The 22,113-nt window shown below is 44.1% G+C and overlaps 1 protein-coding gene across 1 annotated transcript in view; it reads right to left on the bottom strand.

Moving 5' to 3' along the window:
- Positions 1–5,546, bottom strand: part of polr3a (polymerase (RNA) III (DNA directed) polypeptide A) — a 50,211-nt gene extending 44,665 nt beyond the window's left edge. The window contains exons 1-3 of the mRNA XM_034193448.1: positions 5,362–5,546; positions 3,423–3,558; positions 1,568–1,705 (exon numbers count right to left, since the gene is read on the bottom strand). Of these exons, the coding sequence (XP_034049339.1) occupies positions 1,568–1,705; positions 3,423–3,558; positions 5,362–5,405 (318 nt within the window). The 5' untranslated portion in view covers positions 5,406–5,546. The remainder of the gene's footprint in view (positions 1–1,567; positions 1,706–3,422; positions 3,559–5,361) is intronic.
- Positions 5,547–22,113: the final 16,567 nt, after the last annotated feature.

Genomic DNA, 22,113 nt, shown 5'->3' with positions numbered 1-22,113 from the left:
TATATATATATATATATATATATATATAGTTACAACAAGTACAATTTGGGACATGTCCAGCTCTCCACAATTTCTCTTATACTCACTCGACTGGTAAGCACTGAAAGCCGTGATAGGCATGTCCCAACTTGTCCTCTAACACTCCGAAACGGAGGTGTTCCTTTGTCTCGCTTTCAAAGCGAATCGGTCGTGACGCGCGAAGCCTCCGCGCGGCTTTCCATGACAAAATCTCTTGTTAAAAGTGAAATCTGCCGGAAAATGGCTGATGTTCAGCTCTTGTGATAACCAGAGAAAGAGCACACGACGGTCTCATATCCACAGAGCCATCCGTTTAGAAATGGTCCGGTGGCTTGTGCCACATCGTCGCAGCTCGGAGCGCGGCGCACCGACCATCCTTAAAGGGGACCTTAAAGCTGTAGTTAAAGTCCTTATTCTCTGTGAAGCCCGTAAAATTTTCACCGAAAGCCAGATAAATTTTTCGAATGGTTTCCAGGTGCCAGTCTCTAACAGCTTCTGAAAAAATTCTGATGGAAAAAAAAGTCCTTTTCATTCCGCCATTTCCAGACAATGAAAATCCGACGAGGGGGCGGGACCACTCCTTCCCAAGGCGTGCACATAGGCGAATGACGTCACTGACAGGCGTGGATAACTCACGCATGCGCATGAGGGTTCAAGCATGTCTGACGTAAAAACATATGAATGAAATCCATATAGTTTTTGGAAAAAAATAAAAAGGACCGTTACTTTATGGACAGACCTCGTGTGTGTGTGTGTGTGTGTGTGTGTATATATGTGTATATATATATATATATATATATATATATATATATATATATAAAATAAAACGTCACAAGTTTAGCGTGCCAAGGGCCCTGTGAGTTACCAAAAGGCCATGCTTGGCATAAAAATGGACTCCATTTCCAAACAAACAAATCTATGAATATGATTTTTAGACAGGAACAATGTCAATGACCCCTTGGCAAATTAGGAAAAAAGTTATCAGTTTCTGAGATATCGCAGTAAACGGATGCCGACTACAACAGATGCCACGCCACGACATAGGGTTAGCATCCTATCGGTCGGTAATCCAACAAAAATCAAACTTGTAGGTCAGAAAGGCAGCACAGTGGCTGAGTATTTTGTCATTTTAATGAACTGTGTGTGTGTCATTTTTTTTTTTTTTTTTTTTTTTTTTTTTTAGGGCTTAGGACTTTTAGGACTTATTAGGGGGAAGTGATGGTCTAGTGGTTAAGCACTGGGCTTCAGACCAGAGGATCCACAGTTCAAACCCCAGCCTGACCGGAAAATCACTAAGGGGCCTTGGGCAAACTCCATAATCCCAGAGTTTCTCCCGGTGTGTAGTGAGCACCTTGCGTGGCAGCACCCTGACATCAGTGTGTGAGTGTGTCTGTGTGAATGGGTGAATGTGAGGTATAATTGTAAAGTGCTTTGAGCGTCTGCTGGAGATGGAAAAGCGCGATATAAATGCAGTCCATTTACCATTTACTTAGCACCCCGGTGTGAGTGTTTAAGATGCACATTTAATCTTGTGAGGCTGCAGACTTACCTGTAAAATTCCGATTGTTGCTTTGAAATAGCCAACATGAAAACAAGGCAGCTCAAGATCCAGGTAGCCATAATGTCCCAAACAATCAGCCAGATTTTTCCCACATGTCAAACACGGCCGGTCCTTCTCACTGGTGCCCTACAGAAAACATGCCAGCACAGGCGGGTTCCAAATCAAAGAATAACAACAAAATTTTACAGTACAAGAGTAACAGCATTAGAAGCCATTCTGCAATAAATGTAAAGCGATGAACTGCACTGCAACATTTTGCATTGTGAGACTGAGCCCAAATTTTTAATTCTTAACAAAATTGAATGAAGCAAAATCCATACCACACTTATAGATACTATCCAAAATATATTTTTTCTTCTTTTGTTTCCCAGAGCTAACGCCAACATAAAAAAGATCCAAATTAAAAAAGATCAAATTAAACTGAACCATAAGGAAAATTACATTTAATGATGCATCAATTTGCTCTTAAAAGAACAGATGTTTAACAAACTATTGTCTCAATGATGCATTTTCTTGACTGCTTAGAGCAGTTTTTCTTTGATTTTTAGACTATGGTTCCTGAAAGGGGATCACAGAGCTTTTAGAGGCGGCTTGAAACCAGAGATCTATAAGAATTCCCCCCTTTTCCCACTGACATTAAAACATTAAAAAAAACATAAAAAAAGCTCACAAATTTATATTTAATGCCAAAAGAAAGAAAGAAAGAAAAAAAAAATCGGTCTCCAACTTTTCTTTCTTTCTTTCTTTTTGTTTTAAAAAATAAAAGCTCACAATATTATTTGATCCATTCCTGTATCAGGATGAGATTTTCTAGCTTCATGAAACCTTGAAATGTTACCATATGTTGTATGCCTACCTTTCTCCAGAGCAGACTAAAACAGTTTTCACATACAAGGTGGGCAGCGGATGGCCTGGTGCAGGCGCAGCGCAACTTGGTTTTTGATTTTTAACGCTGAGTTGTACACAAAGGTTGCTGGGCTTGGAGTTGCATCAGCATGCACTGGCCCTGTCCCAGGCTGACCTGAGCTGAGCACTGTGGCAGGCTGAGACGGTTGGGAGTGCACTGAGATCTGAAAACAACTTCTCCCAGCTTTTGCAGAGTGGCTACACCACATGAAAGTCATGCCCGAGTCCGAGAGCTCCCCAAATGCTAAATTTGATTAATTCTTAGCCCCTTTTCTGTTCAATCATCAGTCACTTGTATCAGGAACCAATGTGATGTGCAGTCATATCATTGTGTTATGGGCATAATGTGTTTAAATGTCACTGGCCTGCATTAAAACACCACAGGTACATATTGCCAATCAGTGACGTACTGTTAGTATGTCAACACTGATGCTTCTTACGGTCAGAATGATTACTAATGTGACAATCAATCACTGTTACAGTGCGTTAATGAAGAATATTGTCATATACTTGCCAGAGATTTGACGAACATAGATCAAATAGAATAAAATTAAATAATATTAAAATTACTCTATTTTGCCTCCGTGTGCAGTGGAGATGCCATGTGATCCCGTACGCACAGTGAATAACATGCTTGTCAATATTTAAGTGTTCCACCTGCCAAACAAAGGGTTCTGCCGGCGATAGAAATGCAACCCAAGCCAGACATAACTGTTCCGACACTTATAATACCACACAGTACTGACCCGAACCACTCGGTGGAAACAGGAATGTCAGTATACACTGGTTAAATCGTCAAGATGTGACAGCTTCATTAATTTATTAGACGTACGCCCACGTCTGGCAGTGTTTTTAATACGGTCAGCATACGCACGCTAAATCAGCAAGGTGTGACAGGAGCACAAGAAAGCTGGAGTTGTGTGTAGTGCTGCCATACCATGCGGTGGTCCAACACGCCATAGGGCAGTGGAGAGTGTTTGGTGTCCTGACTGTACAGATTCTTACTGACCACCTGGATGTGGGCCTGCTGGCGCATCTGCTCAGGAGATTTCACCCCAAAGCAGATGTGGCTTCTGTAAAGAATGAAATGAAAAGCCAAAATGAAACACAGACATAATACCTAAAAATGAACATACGCTGTATTATCCTGTAGGTCATCTTCCATCCACAAGAGTTCATACAGCGAGAACTGGAAGAGGAAGCGTTTCAGGGAATACTGCTGTGAATGTGGGGTTCAACAGTGACATACAAAAATAAACACACAGAATTAACGCCCTCCTTATGACTGCAACCTGTGCACCACAGATTTGATGTCAAGTTGTTGTAAGTGGCGCTGGTGGAAATGCAAACTGGACCCGCTACAAGTCTGGATTTTCAAAGGCAGGATGAGATTGCAAAATTGTGACAACTGCAAATTTAGTTAAAAAAAAAAAAATTATTGTTATTCTGCCACATCAGGATGCTAAGAGAGCACTGTGTACACAATTTTATATTAGCTTTTTTCACAATCAGGGGTCCATCTCTGTTGCACAGAGGCCATTTTTTTTTACAATGTAATATCTCCATTTAAATTCCACATTTTCTTGTGTTATTTTCAATATGTCCATTTACTAATCCTAAAATATTTGAGCACAATTTCTGCTACAGATCTTGGCATTTGGGATGTATTTCATTGTCTATGGACACTACATATGCCCAGTGGTGGTACATACAGTATATGGGAATATTTCAAAATTACTTTCAGTAATAATCACATCAACTCAAGCATCTGTTTTTATAAGGCATCAAAATCCAGCCCCTTGTCCATGTCCTAACAGGGTAATGAATCAAGTAGGGGATTGTATGTTGAGGTGAAATACGGTGTGCCACAAGGCTTCGACGGGAACCATGAAAGTCCAACAGGAACCCTGAATATGAGACAGCTAATGGGGGCTCTGGTGAAACAAGAAGTCCTCAATAGCGGATCAGGTGGACGAGGTGATGGCACATAACTAAACAGCTGTGAAGGCGGATGAAGCCTGAAGCAGGTTCTTAGACCCTGATCGTCAGGGATTTCCCAGTCGGACCACGCCAAGGATCTGCCAAGGACTGCGTGTTTGTCAGTGTGAAATGACATTCCCATGTTAAACAAACGCCACACACAGGCGTCTCTGAATCGGACCTGGATGTCAAATTCCACCATTACATCAAAGAATCGACCACGCGGCAATCGTCCTCACCTCCGAGGGATTAGCACAACACCACATAAACCTATTCCAAACATCCCTGTTTTAATATCAATATAAAAACTACTAAAGTGTGTTTTGTTGCAGTAAAATATCTCCATCCAGGGTATTTTGAACTTGATGTAGTTATCTCTGCTGATGTTTGTAACATTCACCACACCTTTGTTTTTCCACCAAATTTATTCTGAGAAATTATACAAGTTAGAACATTTTTAGTCAACTAAGCATCATTTTCAGTGTTTCAGTGTTTTTATTTTAATTTATTTTTAAGATTCATTAAAAAATGCATGTTTTTTTCTATTTTATATGGACTGACTCACAATTTGCAATATTTTTTTAAAAGAAAATACTAAGATAATTTTTTAATATCCACAAACATTTTGAGTTTTGTCCATGTGATAAATGCTTCAGAAATGTAACCTAGGCTTCAGAAAACAGTTTGCTAACGTGATCGGGGACTAAACAAGTAAATACGTGAAGAAAAACAGTTCAATAAAAGAGTTTTCTGCCACTACATCAGTCCACGTTAGTCAAGTGGAGCATCACCACGTAAAAGAAAAGCTTGATGGACCGGCTGTCATTAAAAGTCGAGTTTATCTTAAACATAAGGAAATTAGCTACAGAGCTAGTCGAGCTAATGCTCATACTCACATTTTCTTGGCCACATCTGTCTCTCTGAACTGCTCTTTCACCATTTTGACCACTGCGAATAAACTAAAGTGCAACTAACAACAAAGTATTTATATTGTCAGTAGAAACAACGGAAGTTTAACACTTCAACGCGCTGTCACTTCTTCCATGTTAGCAGACTGTCGGGCAAATGTGATGCTAACGTGAAATCCTGCTACCTTCGAGTCCGTCGGAAATCTCACGCTCCAAACGTTGTGGAAGCACCTACGAAGTAGTGGCAATAGTAATACTCTCATATCCCAATGCCAAATCAATTCTGCTTTCAGCCCCATTCTTGGAGCAACTGTTAACAACGGCTGAACATGTGTTTTTGACTCTGCAACGATTTTCACCAACACATCACAAATAATCATTTCACAGATCACATCAAAATGTATTGAATTTGGAATATTCTAGTATAATTAAAATATTTTTCCAAGCAAAATAATAAGGCTTTGGAATTATTATATTAATTATTATTTATTATATTATTAATCTAGACTCATTAAAGCACATTTGCTGTGTATGGGAATATTTAAAGTAGTATTCTTAATTTTTTAATAGAAATTTACATGATAAAATAAAATGTATGGCACATGTAAATTTATTCATAACTGTTGACGTAAAGTAGTTAACCTGTGCACTAATCATGGTGTCTAATCAGCATCTTGATATGGCACACCTGTGAGGTGGGATGGATTATCTCAGCAAAGGAGAAGTGCTCACTATCACAGATTTAGACTAGTTTGTGAACAATATTTGAGTGAAATGGTGATATTGTGTATGTGGAAAAAGTTTTAGATCTTTGAGTTCATCTCATACAAAATGGGAGCAAAACCAAAAGTGTTGCGTTTATATTTTTGTTGAGTATATATATATATGTGTGTGTGTGTGTGTGTGTGTGTGTGTGTGTGTGTGTGTGTGTGTGTGTGTGTGTGTGTGTGTGTGTGTGTGTGTGTGTGTGTGTGTGTGTGTGTACGCACACACACTTCTTCTTCATCAGATCAATCCAAAATTCACACATTATAATCATAATTACGACATTGATGTTAACTCAATTGAACCTATACCAAAACATATGGTACATATCTGTATTTTAACACGAGAAACACTATGGCATTTAATATACATTTAAATTGCAGACATTTTATCAATTTAATCTTCCTAAATTGCAGCTGTTACCAAACTACTTGTGCTGCTTCACAAGAATTTTAAATCACCAGCAATTAATTTCATGGCACTCGAAAAAATGTTTCCTGAATCTCCCCGTGTGACAATCTGATGGTACAGTTTCCGAGGAGTATTTGAATGTATCACGGGGTTATGTAAGAATTTAAAGCGGACACAACAAACTCCAACACAGTCTTATCAACTGACTGCTGCCACCTCGCGGAATAAAGTGGTTACTTCTGTAGAGCTCTCTCGTCTCAATTGACTGTTTAATACATGCAATAATAATCTTTTTTTCAGGATCTCTGACATTATACATTGTGCTCTGCTGATATTTTATTGTAGTACTGTGGTGACATAAAGATTTTTTTTAATTTAAGATTTTTTTTTTTGAAGATTACTCTTGTTATTCTGGAGCAATCATGACAATCTGGAATGACTGGATAACAAATGTTAATGTAATGAGGTGAGGTCCTGCTCATCCTGATTCAGTGTGTTTCCAAAATAAGGCATTAAAAATAAAAAGAGACAGTATTCGTCACCCCACAGTGGATGCGTGTGCAGCGTGCACGCACCCCACAAGCTGCTGTCCTGTTTCAGCTCGTGCCTCTGGGGGGCAGTGAATTTATTTCAAACCTGTGCTGTTTGATAAGAACTGATGATGATCCCCTTCCACAACATGTTCACCCTGATTAATACTTCTCCCAGTTTGTAACCACAGATGGTAAAAATTGTGTTTTTGTCTACTCCTGCTGCTTCTGAAGCTGAAACATCTCTAATAAACCTAAATTAGTCTCCAGACCCTGTGACCTTTAATTGGAATAAGTAAATATAGACAATTGATGACTGAAAATATAAGGATTTGCTGAATATATTTTTGCCTTGATTTACAGTGCATCTGGAAAGTATTCACATCACTTCACTTTTTCCATATTTTGTTATGTTACAGCCTTTTTCCAAAATAGATGAAATTCATACTTTTTCTCAAAATTCTACACACAATACCCCATAATGACAATGTGAAAAATGAAGTTTAAAAAGTGCAAAGAGGAATGGGAAAAACTACCCAAAGATAGGTGCTCCAAGCTTGTGGCATTATATTCAACAAGACTTGAGGCTGTAATTGCTGCCAAAGGTGCATCAACAAAGTATTGCGCAAAGGGTATAAATACTTATAAACATGTGAGTTCTTAGTTTTTAGTTTTAATAAATTTGAACAAAAATTCAAAAATTTTTTCATGTTGTCATTATGGGGTATTGTGTGTAGAATTTTGAGGGAAAATTTGTTTATTCTATTTCTGTATTCCTTTTCTCTGCCTTGCTGCATGAAGCTGAATAATGGGACATGGAAATGTTCATGTGTCTATGAACAAGAATCATATAATTTGTTTTCTCACTTGCTGATGGATTTTGAAAATGCATAAAAATAGCTGTTATTCCAAAATAATTAATGCCTTTTTTTTTTTTTTGTTAAAGGTGAACTAGTGAGGGGAGCCACCAAGATAATGGTGACAAATCTGAACAAGTTATGTTCTTCTGTGGATGTGACTGGAGTAACGGGAATGTTGCAATGTTTGTCAGTTGCACCACAGCTTGTTGGTGAAGTACCACAGTGAAAGACTTACACAAGAAAACATTTCAAATCTAGGCTAAAGTCTCCCACATGCCTTCTGGCAACACTGTAGCTGACATTCAACAACTTAAAATCCTTCTCTGTGTCACTCCACTATGAAGCTTGGTGATGCAGCAAATAATATTGAGCAGAGATTTGCCAATCATAGTCACAGAGGTCTGTAACTCCTTCAGAATTATTACGGTTGTCTTGGTGGCTTCCCTCACTACATTTCTTCTTGCATGGTCACTCTGTTCATGAAAACTGTCCACTGCAGAAAAGAAGGAATTAGGTTCCCAGAATGATGATGATGGAAAGCCTTTGTATATCGTACTAGCAAGAAAGACTTAACTTAAACTGAAGAAGTGACTGGTGCTACTGTTGTTGTTGTTGTCCATTTGGCTGCTTCAGTTTTGTTTGGGGTCATCACAGCGGATACAGCCAGATCCGCATTGGTATTTGGCACAAGTTTTACGCCGGATGCCCTTCCTTCCTGACGCAACTCCAGTGTTACCTGGAGAAACACACACAGCCGCCTGTGTTCCAAAGAGGTCTCCCATCCAAGTACTAACCAGATCCCACACTGCTTAGCTTCTGAGATCTGACAGAATCAGGCTTACACAGAGCAGACAGGCTGTGACTAGCGCTACTACATATTTTTTTTCTTGGCTACTTATGATTGTTAATGTGGGAAATGTTTATTGTTTGATGTTTTAATCATTTTGTGTATTTTAGGAATTAATTTAAGTTTTATTAATTAGTGATAGTGTTGTTATTATTATTATTATTATTATTATACCTATTATTATCATTATTATCTATTATCTATTAATACATCACAACATCCACTTGACACACCTTAGAATCTTAGTCATATTAAAACATCAACAATTGATTCTTCTGAGTCCTCACCTTTGTCTATTATGTCATATGAGACAAAACCTTCTTTCAAGAAATAAATGCTGAAAATGAATACATTAATATTAATGTGGGACCAGTAATATGAACTCAGCCACATGGGGGGTGCATCCAGTGCATTCTGGGTGCTAGTCCCAATCTTGGGTAAATGCAGAGGGTAGAAACAGGAAGGGTGTACGCCATACATTTTGTCAAATATCAGCATCATTGGGTGCAAAAGCTTGTGCCTTCAAAGCACCAGTTCCAAGTGCAAATAAATGAGTAGGTTTTCTTCAGAAAAGGCATCCAGCGTAAATTTTTCCAAACCAAGCATGCAGATCACAAATTGAATTTCTGTGCTGGATCAGTCTATGTCTCGGTTAAGAATAACTGCCACCAGTGCTGTTGCCCAACAGAGTGGAAATTCAGCATCTATTGAGAGCAGAGGCAGAGAATGTGCCAGGGGAGGAGGAAAGTTAGAAGTGTGGAAGTGAGAGCTGGGATTTTGAATGTTGGCAGTTTGGTAAAGGAGGAGAGAGATGGCTGATATGCTGGGGAGAAGAAAAGTAGACGTACTGTGGGTTCAAGAGACCGAGTGGAATGAAAATGAGGCCAGGAGCATCGAAAATGGGTTCAAACTGTTGTATCATGGTGTGAATGGGAGGAGAAATGGGAAAGGAAAGGAAGGAAATATTAAAAGTGTGTTGGAGTTGAAGTGAGTATCTGACAGGGTGATGAGTGTGAAGTTAGAAATGGAAAGGGTGATGATGATGATGAATGTCATCAGCACATATGCCCCGCAAGTAGGTTGTGAGAAAGCATGGTGATTAAAGCAAACCTCAATGGGCATGTTGGTGAAGGCAACCGAGGTGATGGGGAGATATGATATCAAAGGGAGGAATGTGGAAGGTCAGATGGTAGCAGGTTGTGCAAAATTGATGGAAATGTGTTGGGAAGGTGTCGTAGCACGGACCCACAACAGGGAGCGCAAATGAACGGACAATGAATAAGCCAAAAAGTAACAATTTAATGTTGTGACAACACACAACTAAATACACAAAATTTGCAAAGTCAATTAACACCAGGTGACGTGTGGGCAGGCTCGAAGATAGAAGACCCCCGACGAGAGAGAAGCCGCGTCCCACACGGCTTCCACCACCAACGGTCTGAAGAACACTGGAGCCGCCAAGTCCCGAGTCCCCAGGTGGCCTCCGTCTTCGGCTGTCGACCCTGGTACTGCTGGCAGAAAGCAAAGACAAGATGAATGAGTGTGAGTCCGCACACTCAGTAATCCACAGTCTGCACACAGTTAGGAGGGAGCACCTCCACCTCCAATCACACACTCGTGCAGCTCCTGTTTAATCCACTTATCTGGTTTGGGGTGTGAGGCGAAGCCATCACTGTCACACCAAACGCCAAGCCCACAGACAAGGACGAACACCACAGGATAACGGCTGCAAAAGAAGCTCAGATTATCACTCAACGATATGAGTCAGCAGAGAAAATTACCTCTTCGGTAGTCGATTTCTCGGCGGGGAGGTGGAGTTGCAGTCCAGCTTATATAGTGGTGTAGATGAGTGACAGCTGGTGCGATGAGTGACAGCTGTCACTTCTTCTGGGTCTGGCGCCCTCTCGTGCTTGGAGCCCGCACTCCAAGCAGGGCGCCCTCTGGTGGTGGTGGGCTAGCAGTACCTCCTCTTCAGCGGCCCACATAACAGAAATGGCTGTTGTGAATTCTTATTTTGAAGTATAATGAAGGGTAAACACCAGGGCTAGGACTAATGGAGACTCTGTTCAAGCAAGAGTTTGTCGCTAACCAGTTCCGGTTGGCCGAAAAGTTTTCATTTGAACATAATGGAGAGTCTACATCAGATGGCCATCGAGTATATATATATTCTGTGCGTATGTAAACCCTCCACGCAAGTTGGTAATGCTAGTTTGTGCCATGAACAAAAATAACCATGAGTAATAGAAATAACTGAAATTAAATGTGACTTGTTCACTCGTTTTCTCAAAGGCACTCACATTTTTTCAGAAAATTACCTGTGAGACATGGGCCAAATCTTGGAATCAAATTTTCTGAACACAAATGGCCAAAAATAATTCAAAAATCAAATAAATGCAGCATCTCTACAAACATTTCATGACAGCTAAATTAATTAACACTAATCAAATAATTAATGAAATCACATGTTAATTAGCACGTTATGGTGAATTTGCCTCAATAATCTTCTTCTAACAAATCACAATAATCACAAATCACAACAACTGTAGGTGACTGTAAATAAAGAGTTGTTCATTATACACTTTGTTGGCAAGTCATGTGCCTGTACACGTTGTCTGTGGAGGATGTTGAAGATGTTTACTTATTTGGAGCTGTGGTGACCGGGTTTCTGCTGTGTGGGGTGGACATAGCACTGGTTTACCGGAAAATTAAGAAGGTGGAGGCGGCATTAATTGGCAGGTCCAGGCTGCCCCACATGATTGATTCGATTGGAAGGGCAATGTCAGCTCAGTCGGCAGGTGTCAACCGCACGTTGGAATCCATCTTGGGGAGAATGGCTGCACTGGAAAACCGCTTTGATCGTCAGTAAGACCACATCTCCTCTATTCAGATGTATTTGGGAGCCACGCTGAAGTTTCAGTCTGTGGAATCTGCCAGGCGTCTGTTAATCTGGATATCTATTTGGTTTCCAAACACCAGCTGTCCTTCAAGGCCGCTGGATAAAATCCTCCCCCGAGGAACACTCCTGATAGCCTTGCTCCTCGTCTCCCCCCGCCTCTTCGTCTTCCCCCTCCCTCCTTCCCTTCCCAGTCCAGAGATGTTGACTGTGGGACCTTGAGACTCTGGTGGACTGATTCAGGACTGGGATCCCCCCCAGGATGGACAGATAAGGCCTGTCGATGGCTCCTCACGTGCGGCCTTCCGGGCTGTCTGTCTGGACACTGGACACATTCAAGTCTCGGCTGTCGTCTGTCGTCTGTTGTGATTTGTTTTTTGTTATGACTGTTTTTCTGTGCTATGGGTTTTTTTTTTTGCTCTCCAGTGGTGCTGCGTGAGTTCAACACAGCAGCAATGGAGGTTTTTCTTTCCCCAATTCTTACCTTGTGTGTGCTTTTATATGTGTTCATGTACCGGACCGGCTTATGTGTGTTTTGTTTGTTAAGTGTGTCATGAGGCCCGTCAAGGTTTGCTCAGCCCTGCTCATGACCTAGGGCAGGGATATACATCTGGAGCTGGTCCCCGGGCGCCAAAAAAGGTGACCTCTGCTCCTAACTGGCAATTAGGATGGGTAAAAATGCAGTAAACACATTTCATTGTGCAGGGAACATGTTCCTCTGTGCATATGACAATAAACTCCTTTTGAATCCTTGAATTATACACCATTATTAGTGTTGTTGTGTGGGCCGCTGAAGAGGAGGTTCTGCTGGCCACCACCAGAGGGCGCCCTGCCTGAAGTGCGGGCTTCAGGCACGAGAGGGCGCATCCGCCCCAGCTGTCACTCATCAACCACCACCACCATATAAGCCGGGCAGCTTCTCCACCTCACTGCTGAGGTATCGACTACCTGAAGGTAAATTCTCAGCCGTGTTTGTGCTGAACGCACAATGTTTTTCTCTTGCAATTCTGATTGTGTTTGCAGGTGTTCACTTGCTACTTACTGCCGAGTTCGTGGATGGTGAAGAAGTGAACGGATTTCACTTCTTACTCTGAACTGCAATAAAGTAGGAGACTAACCTTGCATTACTGTGAACTTGTGACTGAGGTGGAGGTGTTATTCCCACCGGACTGCAGAGAGAGAACATTTTTGCTGACTGTTTGCTGGGTGTGTGCACACACACCCACCGTTAACTGTTTCTGCCTCCTGCCAGCAGTACCAGATCTGACAGCTGGAGACGGTGGCCACCTGGGGACTCAGGACTTGGCGACTCCGGCGTGCTTCAGATCCGTTGGCAGTGGAAATCGTGTGGGACCCGACTCTTCTCTGGACAGACGTCTTCTATCCTCAAGCCTGCCCACACGTCACCTCTGTATATTGACTAATATCAAATTCTGTGATTGTCTGTATTTCATTGTGCACATTCACAACATTAAATTGTTACCTTTTGGCTCATCTATTGAACGTTCATTTACGCCCCCTGTTGTGGGTCCGTGTCACTACACTTTCCCAACAGGATATCTCGGCCAACGTCATGGATTCCGAGGGGCGTCAACCATCGGCTGAGCTACCAATGGAAGAGCAGGGTGCACAGGCACCAGCAGGAGACATGGTTGGTGAGTTGCAGCAAATCCTCACCGCCTTCACTGCTCGGTTAGATTTAATGACCGAGCAGAATGTCATACTCAATCGCGCTCAGGGCACGGCTGCAGCTCCTCCTCCTGCGGCCCTGGTGCCAAATATAGACATTCCAGTGGTCATTCAACGAACCCCCCCACCGTCCCCTGAAGCATACATAAGTCCCCCGGAACCGTACGGAGGCAGTGTGGAGACGTGCGCGGACCTCTTGATGCAGTGTTCGCTCGTCTTCGCACAGCGTCCGGTGATGTACGCATCGGACTCCAGCCGGGTGGCTTATGTGATTAATTTGCTTCGAGGTGAGGCACGCACCTGGACTACGGCGCTCTGGGAGCAGAATGCACAGCTCCTAACCACATATACTGGGTTTGTGAGGGGTTCCGACAGGTTGTTGATTCACCCTAACAGAGGCGAGACCGCGTCAACAGTGCTACTGTCATTGCTGAGTATGCAGTTCGACTTCCGCATCGCGGCTGCGAGGTCTGGCTGGAATACTGCTGCACTCCACGCCGCCTTTGTAAACAGACTGTCGTCGGTCCTTAAGGAGCACCTGGTGGCTAAGGACGAGCCGCGAGATTTAGATGGGCTCATCGACCTGGTTATACGATTAGACAATCGGTTAGATGAACGACGTCGGGAGCGAGATGAAGGACGTGGCCGGCACGCGCTGTCCCTCTCCCTTCCAGGTCCGAAAGGGTTACGCCCTCCCCATGCTCCATAGCCTCAGCGCTCCATGCGGTTGCAGCTCCCCCTGCTGATGATGCTATGGACACAAGCAGGGCTAAATTTAGAGCATCCACTAGACAGAGGAGACTGGCCCGCGGGGAGTGTTTTTACTGCGGCTCGAGCGAGCATGTACAGAAAGACTGCCCCAAACGGTTAAACACCAATGCCCACCCTTAGAGACTGGGCTAAGGGTGGGCCAGGAAATCCATGTGGGACACACACGAATATCCGCACATCTCCCGGTCACAATCCTGAGTGGGGATTTAATCCTTCAAGCCCCAGCACTGGTGGACACGGGGTCCGAAGGTAATCTGCTGGATAGCAGATGGGCAAGGGAAGTAGGGCTCCCTCTGGTGGCACGTCCTTCACCTTTGAAGGTTCAAGCGCTAGATGGCACCCTTCTCCCCTTAATTACACATAAGACACAACCAGTAACTCTGGTGGTGTCTGGGAATCATCGGGAGGAGATTGAGTTCTATGTGACTCCTTCTACCTCCCGTGTAATTTTGGGCTTTCCATGGATGATTAAACACAATCCCTGGATCGATTGGCCGTCTGGGGTTGTGGCTCAGTGGAGCGAAACCTGCCACCGGGAATGTTTAGGATCCTTGGTTCTCCCCAGTTTGAGTGCTCACGAGGAGGTTAAAGTCCCTCCCAATCTGACAGCGGTGCCTGAGGAGTACCATGATCTTGCTGACGTCTTCAGCAAAGATCTGGCACTCATTCTTCCCCCCCACCGGCCGTAGGATTGTGCCATTGATTTGATCCTGGGCATCGAGTACCCGTCCAGTAGACTGTACAACCTCTCACGTCCAGAGCGCGAATCAATGGAGACCTACATCTGGGACTCGTCAGCTGCCGGGTTGATCCGGAACTCCACCTCCCCGATGGGTGCTGGTTTCTTTTTTGTGGGCAAAAAGGACGGCGGACTCTGTCCATGCATTGATTACAGGGGGCTGAATGAGATTACGGTTCATAATCGATACCCGTTGCCCTTGTTAGATTCTGTGTTCACGCCCCTGCATGGAGCCAAACTTTTCACCAAACTGGATCTTAGGAACGCTTATCACCTGGTTTGGATCCGGAGGGAGACGAGTGGAAGACGGCATTTAACACCCCGTTAGGTCACTTTGAGTACCTGGTCATGCCGTTCGGCCTCACTAACGCCCCCGCGACGTTCCAAGCCTTGGTAAATGACGTCTTGCGGGACTTCCTGCACCGATTCGTCTTCGTATACCTGGACGATATCCTCATCTTTTCCCCGGATCCTGAGACTCATGTTAAGCATGTACGTCAGGTCCTGCAGTGGTTGTTGGAGAACCGGCTGTTTGTGAAGGGCGAGAAGTGCGAGTTCCACCGCACTTCTTTGTCCTTCCTGGGGTTCATAATCTCCTCTAACTCCGTCGCCCCTGATCTGGCCAAGGTTGCGGCGGTGAGAGATTGGCCCCAACCAACAAGCCGTAGGAAGCTGCAACAGTTCCTCGGCTTTGCAAATTTCTACAGGAGGTTTATTAAGGGCTACAGTCAGGTTGTTGGCCCCCTGACAGCCCTGACCTCCTCTAAGGTCCCCTTCACCTGGTCGGATCGGTGCAAAGCCGCGTTTAGGGAGTTGAAGCGCCGGTTCTCGACTGCGCCAGTTCTGGTGCAGCCCAATCCAAACTGCCAGTTTATTGTTGAAGTGGACGCCTCTGACTCAGGGATAGGAACCGTGCTGTCCCATAGCAGGGAGTCCGATAAGGTTCTCCACCCCTGTGCCTATTTCTCCCGCAGGTTGACCCCGGCTGAGCGAAACTATGACGCGGGCAATCGTGAGCTCCTTGCGGTGAAAGAGGCTCTTGAGGAGTGGAGACATCTGTTGGAGGGAGCTGCGGTGCCATTTACGGTTTTCACGGACCATCGGAACCTGGAGTACATCCGGACCGCCAAGCGTCTGAACCCCAGGCAAGCCCGCTGGTCATTGTTCTTCGGGCGTTTTGACTTCCAGATCACCTACCACCGCGGGACCAAGAACCAACGATCCAACGCCTTGTCCCGGGTTCACGAAGAGGAAGTCAAACCCGAGCTGTCAGATCCAACGGAAACCATCATCCCCGAGTCCACTGTCGTGGCCACCCTCACCTGGGACATGGAGAAAACCGTCCGGGAGGCCCTGACACGGAACCCGGACCCGGAACTGGCCCGCAAAACAAACTGTACGTCCCACCAGAGGCCAGGGCTGCCGTTCTGGACTTCTGTCATGGTTCCAAGCTCTCCTGTCACCCAGGGGTGCAAAGAACCGTGGCAGTGGTCCGGAAGCGCTTCTAGAGGGCATCTATGGAAGCCGACGTCCGGGAGTACGTCCAGGTCTGTACCACCTGCACCAGGGGCAAGGCAGACCACAGAAAGACACAAGGACTCCTCCAGCCGTTACCTGTGCCACATCGCCCCTGGTCCCACATCGGCCTGGACTTCGTCACAGGTCTCCCACTGTCCCAGGGCAATACTACCATCCTCACGATAGTGGACTGGTTCTCCAAGGCGGCCCACTTCGTGGCCCTCCCGAAGCTCCCAACGGCCCATGAGACAGCAGACCTCCTGGTCCACCATGTCGTGCGTCTGCATGGGATACCAACTGACATTGTCTCAGATCGTGGTCCTCAGTTCTCCTCTCAAGTCTGGAGGAGTTTCTGCAGGGAACTGGGGGCCACCGTGAGCCTCTCGTCCGGGTATCATCCACAGACCAACGGACAGGCAGAGCGGGCAAATCAAGAACTGGAACAGGCCCTCCGCTGTGTGACCTCCGCGCACCCGGTGGCTTGGAGTGACCATCTGGCCTGGATCGAGTACGCCCATAACAGTCAAGTGTCTTCAGCCACTGGCCTCTCCCCGTTTGAAGTATATTTGGGGTACCAGCCCCCATTGTTTCCTGTGGTGGAGGGAGAGCTCAGTCCAGGCCCATCTTCGCAGATGTCGTTGGGTGTGGTGCACCGCCCGTTCTGCCCTGCTGAAGACCCGGATGAGGGTCCAGGCCCATACAGACCGCCGGCGATCCCCGGCCCCTGCATATCAGCCTAGGCAGGAGGTGTGGCTTTCCACTAAGGACATTCCCTTACAGGTGGACTCCCCCAAATTGAAAGACCTTTACATCGGACCATTCAAGATCCTCAAGGCCCTCAGTCCTGCCGCAGTAAAGCGGCACCGCCTCCTGCCCGGATCATTGACGGGGAGCCTGCATGGACGGTTCGCAGGCTCCTGGACGTCCGTCGGAAAGGCTGGGGGTTCCAGTATCTGGTGGACTGGGAGGGTTATGGTCCCGAAGAACGCTCCTGGGTGAAGAGGAGCTTCATCTTGGATCCGGCCCTCCTGGCCGACTTCTACGCCCGTCATCCCGACAAACCTGGTCGGACGCCAGGAGGCGCCCGTTGAGGGGGGGTCCTGTTGTGTGGGCTGCTGAAGAGGAAGTAATGCTGGCCACCACCAGAGGGCGCCCTGCCTGAAGTGCGGGCTTCAGGCACGAGAGGGCGCATCCGCCCCAGGAGCAACCGGGAGTGGCAGCTGTCACTCATCATCAACCCCAGCTGTCACTCATCAACCACCACCACCATATAAGCCGGGCAGCTTCTCCACCTAACTGCCGAGATATCGACTACCCGAAGGTAAATTCTCAACCGTGTTTGTGCTAAAAGCACGTTGTTTTTCTCTCGCAATTCTGACTGTGTTTGCAGGTGTTCGCTTGCTACTTACTGCCGAGTTCGTGGATGGTGAAGAAGTGAACGGATTTCACTTCTTACTCCGAACTGCAATAAAGTAGGAGACTAACCTTGCATGACTGTGAACTTGTGATTGAGGTGGAGGTGTTATTCCCACCGGACTGCAGAGAGAGAACATTTTTGCTGACTGTTTGCTGGGTGTGTGCACACACACCCACCATTAACTGTTTCTGCCTCCTGCCAGCAGTACCAGATCTGACAGCTGGAGACGGTGGCCACCTGGGGACTCAGGACTTGGCGACTCCGGCGTGCTTCAGATCCGTTGGCAGTGGAAATCGTGTGGGACCCGACTCTTCTCTGGACAGACGTCTTCTATCCTTGAGCCTGCCCATACGTCACCTCTGTATATTGACTAATTCTGTGATTGTCTGTATTTCGTCGTGCACATTCACAACATTAAATTGTTACCTTTTGGCTCATCTATTGACTGTTCATACCGATTGACTAAGCATCTGTTTTCAACTGGACACAAGAAAAACAACTGGCATAATATTTACACCTTTATTTACATATGTACAGGTACAAACACGTGACTGAGATGATATGTTGATGATAAGATGTGGAAAGCAAGAGAAATGAAAGAAAGGAATAATGACATTTACTAAGAACAGACCTGGTTGTAATTTAGTGGTGAATTTTGGGCTCATAAATTATTGTTATTATTATTAAAAAAATTAACCATAGAAAGCCACTTTACATTACTGAGAGCAAAGACCATTGGAACACTTAAAGGTTCACTTACCTGGGTCCTTTGGACCGGGTGTAGTGAGCTTTCTGGTCTGATCCCTTTGCTGGCTTTTTTTAATTGACCTCCGTGGTTGTAAACCCACCAGGTCTCTCAGATATCTACAGGCTCGTTTTCCCAGCAGGACTGAACGTGACAGTTTGGCGGCTCCGTAGGAGCTTGGTTCACCGACCGACCTGGGATGAAGAATTTGGTGTTTGCTATCAAAATGCTTTGGCAGCTTCCAAAACTTGTGGAAGATCAATTTAAAGTGTTTGATTTTTCTCCACAACTTTCTTTGCAAAGTCTTGAACTTTTGCAAAAATTTCACAAAGTTAACAAAAACATTTTTGGTATTAAGATGAATGAAGGATGAAGAATTTGGAGAATCTGGAGAATTAGGAGAGTCGCAAATTCATTCTTAGTTCTTAATTCTGAGAACAATTCTACTTAGAATTTGTCTTAAAAGTTCTTAAAAACTGATACATTAAACTATGAAAGTTATGAAAGAAGAAAGAAGCACAAGGAATCAAAAGAAACAATGAAACAAAAGCCACGAGCTAAGGACGTAGAGAGTGTAGAAGAGAGCTGAAATGAATCCAAGAAGAGGGGTGCAAGAGAGTTTAAGAAGAAAATGTTTCTTTGTTCCAGTGTCATTTCAAAGAGGCTCCGCCCACTTGGCGTCAGGTTCATCCCAAAGAAAGTTATTTGAAAAACAAATCAGATAAAATGAATGATATACACCTTCTTTCTTTTCAGGCTAACAAAATACAAGTTGACTGAGTTTCTTCTAAACCATCCTAGAATCTGGGAAGTGATTAACAGAAACATTGTTTTCACCACGACAATTCATTAATAATTCAACAAATAACATTTAAACATGCACCAAGAATTCTAAAAGGAATACTCATAACGTCCCAGGAAAGAAACATGTAACAGATTAAATTTGTCTTTGCTTCAAAATTACAAAAGGAACAGAAATTACAATTTCTTGCTTTTGTAAAAATAACGTATTCACGTATTGAAGGGTCCATGGCAAATGGACTGCATTTATATAGCACTTTTCCATCTGTATCAGATGCTCAAAGCACTTTACAATAATGCCTCACATTCACCCCGATGTCAGGGTGCTGCCATACGAGGTGCTCACTACACACCGGGAACAACTAGGGATTAAGGACCTTGACCAAGGGCCCTTAGTGATTTTCCGGTCAGACTGGGATTTGAACCAAGGATCCTCTGGTCTGAAGCCCAACGCTTAACCACTTAGACCATCACTTCCCCCACATGCCATTGTCCATGTTCTTCCCAACAAGGGGACACTGTGGCTCCATCCCAATGTTGGCCATTTTCATGACCTTTGATCTTTTGTCACCTGGCTGGTTGAGCTGATCTTTTTAAGCATGAAGATATGACAAGAATGCTTTGAGGACCCCTTCAGGAGATGTGAGATGATATAAATTGATTACAGAGTACTTTGGTGTTGATATTTCCTGGCATGATTTCAGCAAATGTCTTTGATCCATAGGGACTGCTTGTTGGAGCTTTCCAGAGATGTCATAAATTTGGTCAGGGAATGTTTGGAAGACCAGTCACTTTGTGAGAAGGGAGGATTTTGGTGCAGGATGATAACATCGGGTCAGTCCAGTGTCACACATTCCAACCTCAGAAATGTCTGGTGAAGTGGAAAATTAAGGCAATTTTGATTCTGTAAAGATATGTCCGTGGCCAAATTTGTGACTATATACGTGTGTGTGGAGAGAGAGAGAGAGAGAGCGCATCAGACCAGTTATGAAGTCCATAACTGATCTGATGTTCTCCACGTTTCTAACAGTCTTATCCCTCATTTTCTCTCAGTTTTTTTTAAAGTTATTTCAGTTATTTTGGCAGGATGGTGGCTTAGTGGTTAGTATTGTTACCTCACAGCAAGATGGTGGTGGCATCGATTCCCACCTGGTCCTTTCTGTGTGGAGTTTGCATGTTCTCCATGTGTTTGCGTGGGTTCTCTTCAGATGCTCCAGCATCCTCCAACATCCGAAGACATGCAGGTTAGGTAGATTTAAAACTTTAAACTGTCCATAGGTGTGCATGCAGGTGTGAATCTGCGACAGACTGGCGTCCTGTCCAGGGTGTACCCTGCTGCATATGCCCTATGACTTCTGGGATAGGCTCAAGCCCCCGTGTTTTCGTTTTTGCTAGATCAAACAAAGGCTTATTGGTCAGTTTTGAGTGGACACCGCTTTGGTGCAATCATCACTATATAGCCTGTGACCAACTGTCAGTGGTTGGCGGACAACATCATTTTATTTTGTGAGGTTCATTTGCAACAGCTCACACAGGTTAGCACACATACACCATTATAATGCCAAGGACATGGGTTCACACCGCTGTGCACACCTGGAACAACGCACAGTCCAGCCCAACCTGTGATATACAGTAATAGTAGGGAGGGGTGTTATTTCAAAAAAATTGTAAATCTATAAATGTTTGCATGGAATATGGAAATATACACAGAATAAACCATAGCAGGATAAATTTTGGGTCATTTGGTTCCAAAAACCCATACCGGAGCCAGTGAGGATATCGGGTTCAAAAATCGGCACAAATATCGAGGAAAATGTCATTTCTTGAGAACCGCTGCACCTAGAGACTTGAAATTTGGCTCCAAATGTTGCTTGACCCCAAGTTTATATTCAACTTCTGTAGTAACAATAAGCCTATCTGGTGTTTTTTTAAGAGTAATTGACAAAAAACCTAATTTCAGTAGATATGTTACGATCAATTGTAACAAACATAATCTATGTAGTTTTTATTTCAGGAACATCAGTTGAGTATAATCATCACATGTAAAGAATGACGTGGCCACAATAAACTAATTATAAGCAACACAGTGGTTTTTTAAGTCAACAGCACATATACGACACACGTGTTACTTGAAATTTTCAAACCCATATGGGTTTTTGGAACCAAATTACCCAAAATTTAATCTGCTATGGTTTATCCCGTGTATATTTCCATATTCCATGCAAACATTTATAGATTTTCACATTTTTTGAAATAACACCCTTTCCTAGTAATAGTAAATAGTACTGCGTGTTCAATGTAGTATGAATAAAGTATAAAAAGAAGGATGGACAAGGTCAGAACAATATTGTCAGTAAACAAATGGACAAGTTAAATTCTGATTTGTGCAGAGTTGATGTAAAGTGATGAATATAAAAAATATTCACCTACCTGACCATATTTCCTCAGATGTAGGAGTCATGTAGTATTGCTTTTGCAGTTGTCCAAAGTGAGTACAGCACTTCGAGGCTTGATTGCATCATGTTGTATTAAGTACTGTTGACTCATCCGCCGACACACGTATTCACACAGAGAATCGGCCCGTAGAGGAATGACACTATGACCATAAAAAACATCTGGGAAAACATCTTCTTCTCTCAGGATTGGGCATCCAGGGATTTTCTCACTCAGATAAAAGGTGAAGGAAATTTAGAAGATAAAATCTGACATTTCTTGTAAAATCAACAGACACTGAGAAACATTCAGCATGATGTC

This window comes from Thalassophryne amazonica, chromosome 18 (genome assembly GCF_902500255.1).
Source record: "Thalassophryne amazonica chromosome 18, fThaAma1.1, whole genome shotgun sequence".
Lineage (NCBI taxonomy): Eukaryota > Metazoa > Chordata > Actinopteri > Batrachoidiformes > Batrachoididae > Thalassophryne > Thalassophryne amazonica.
Note: the sequence above shows the minus strand (reverse complement) of the source record. Positions and strands in the feature narration are given on the sequence as shown.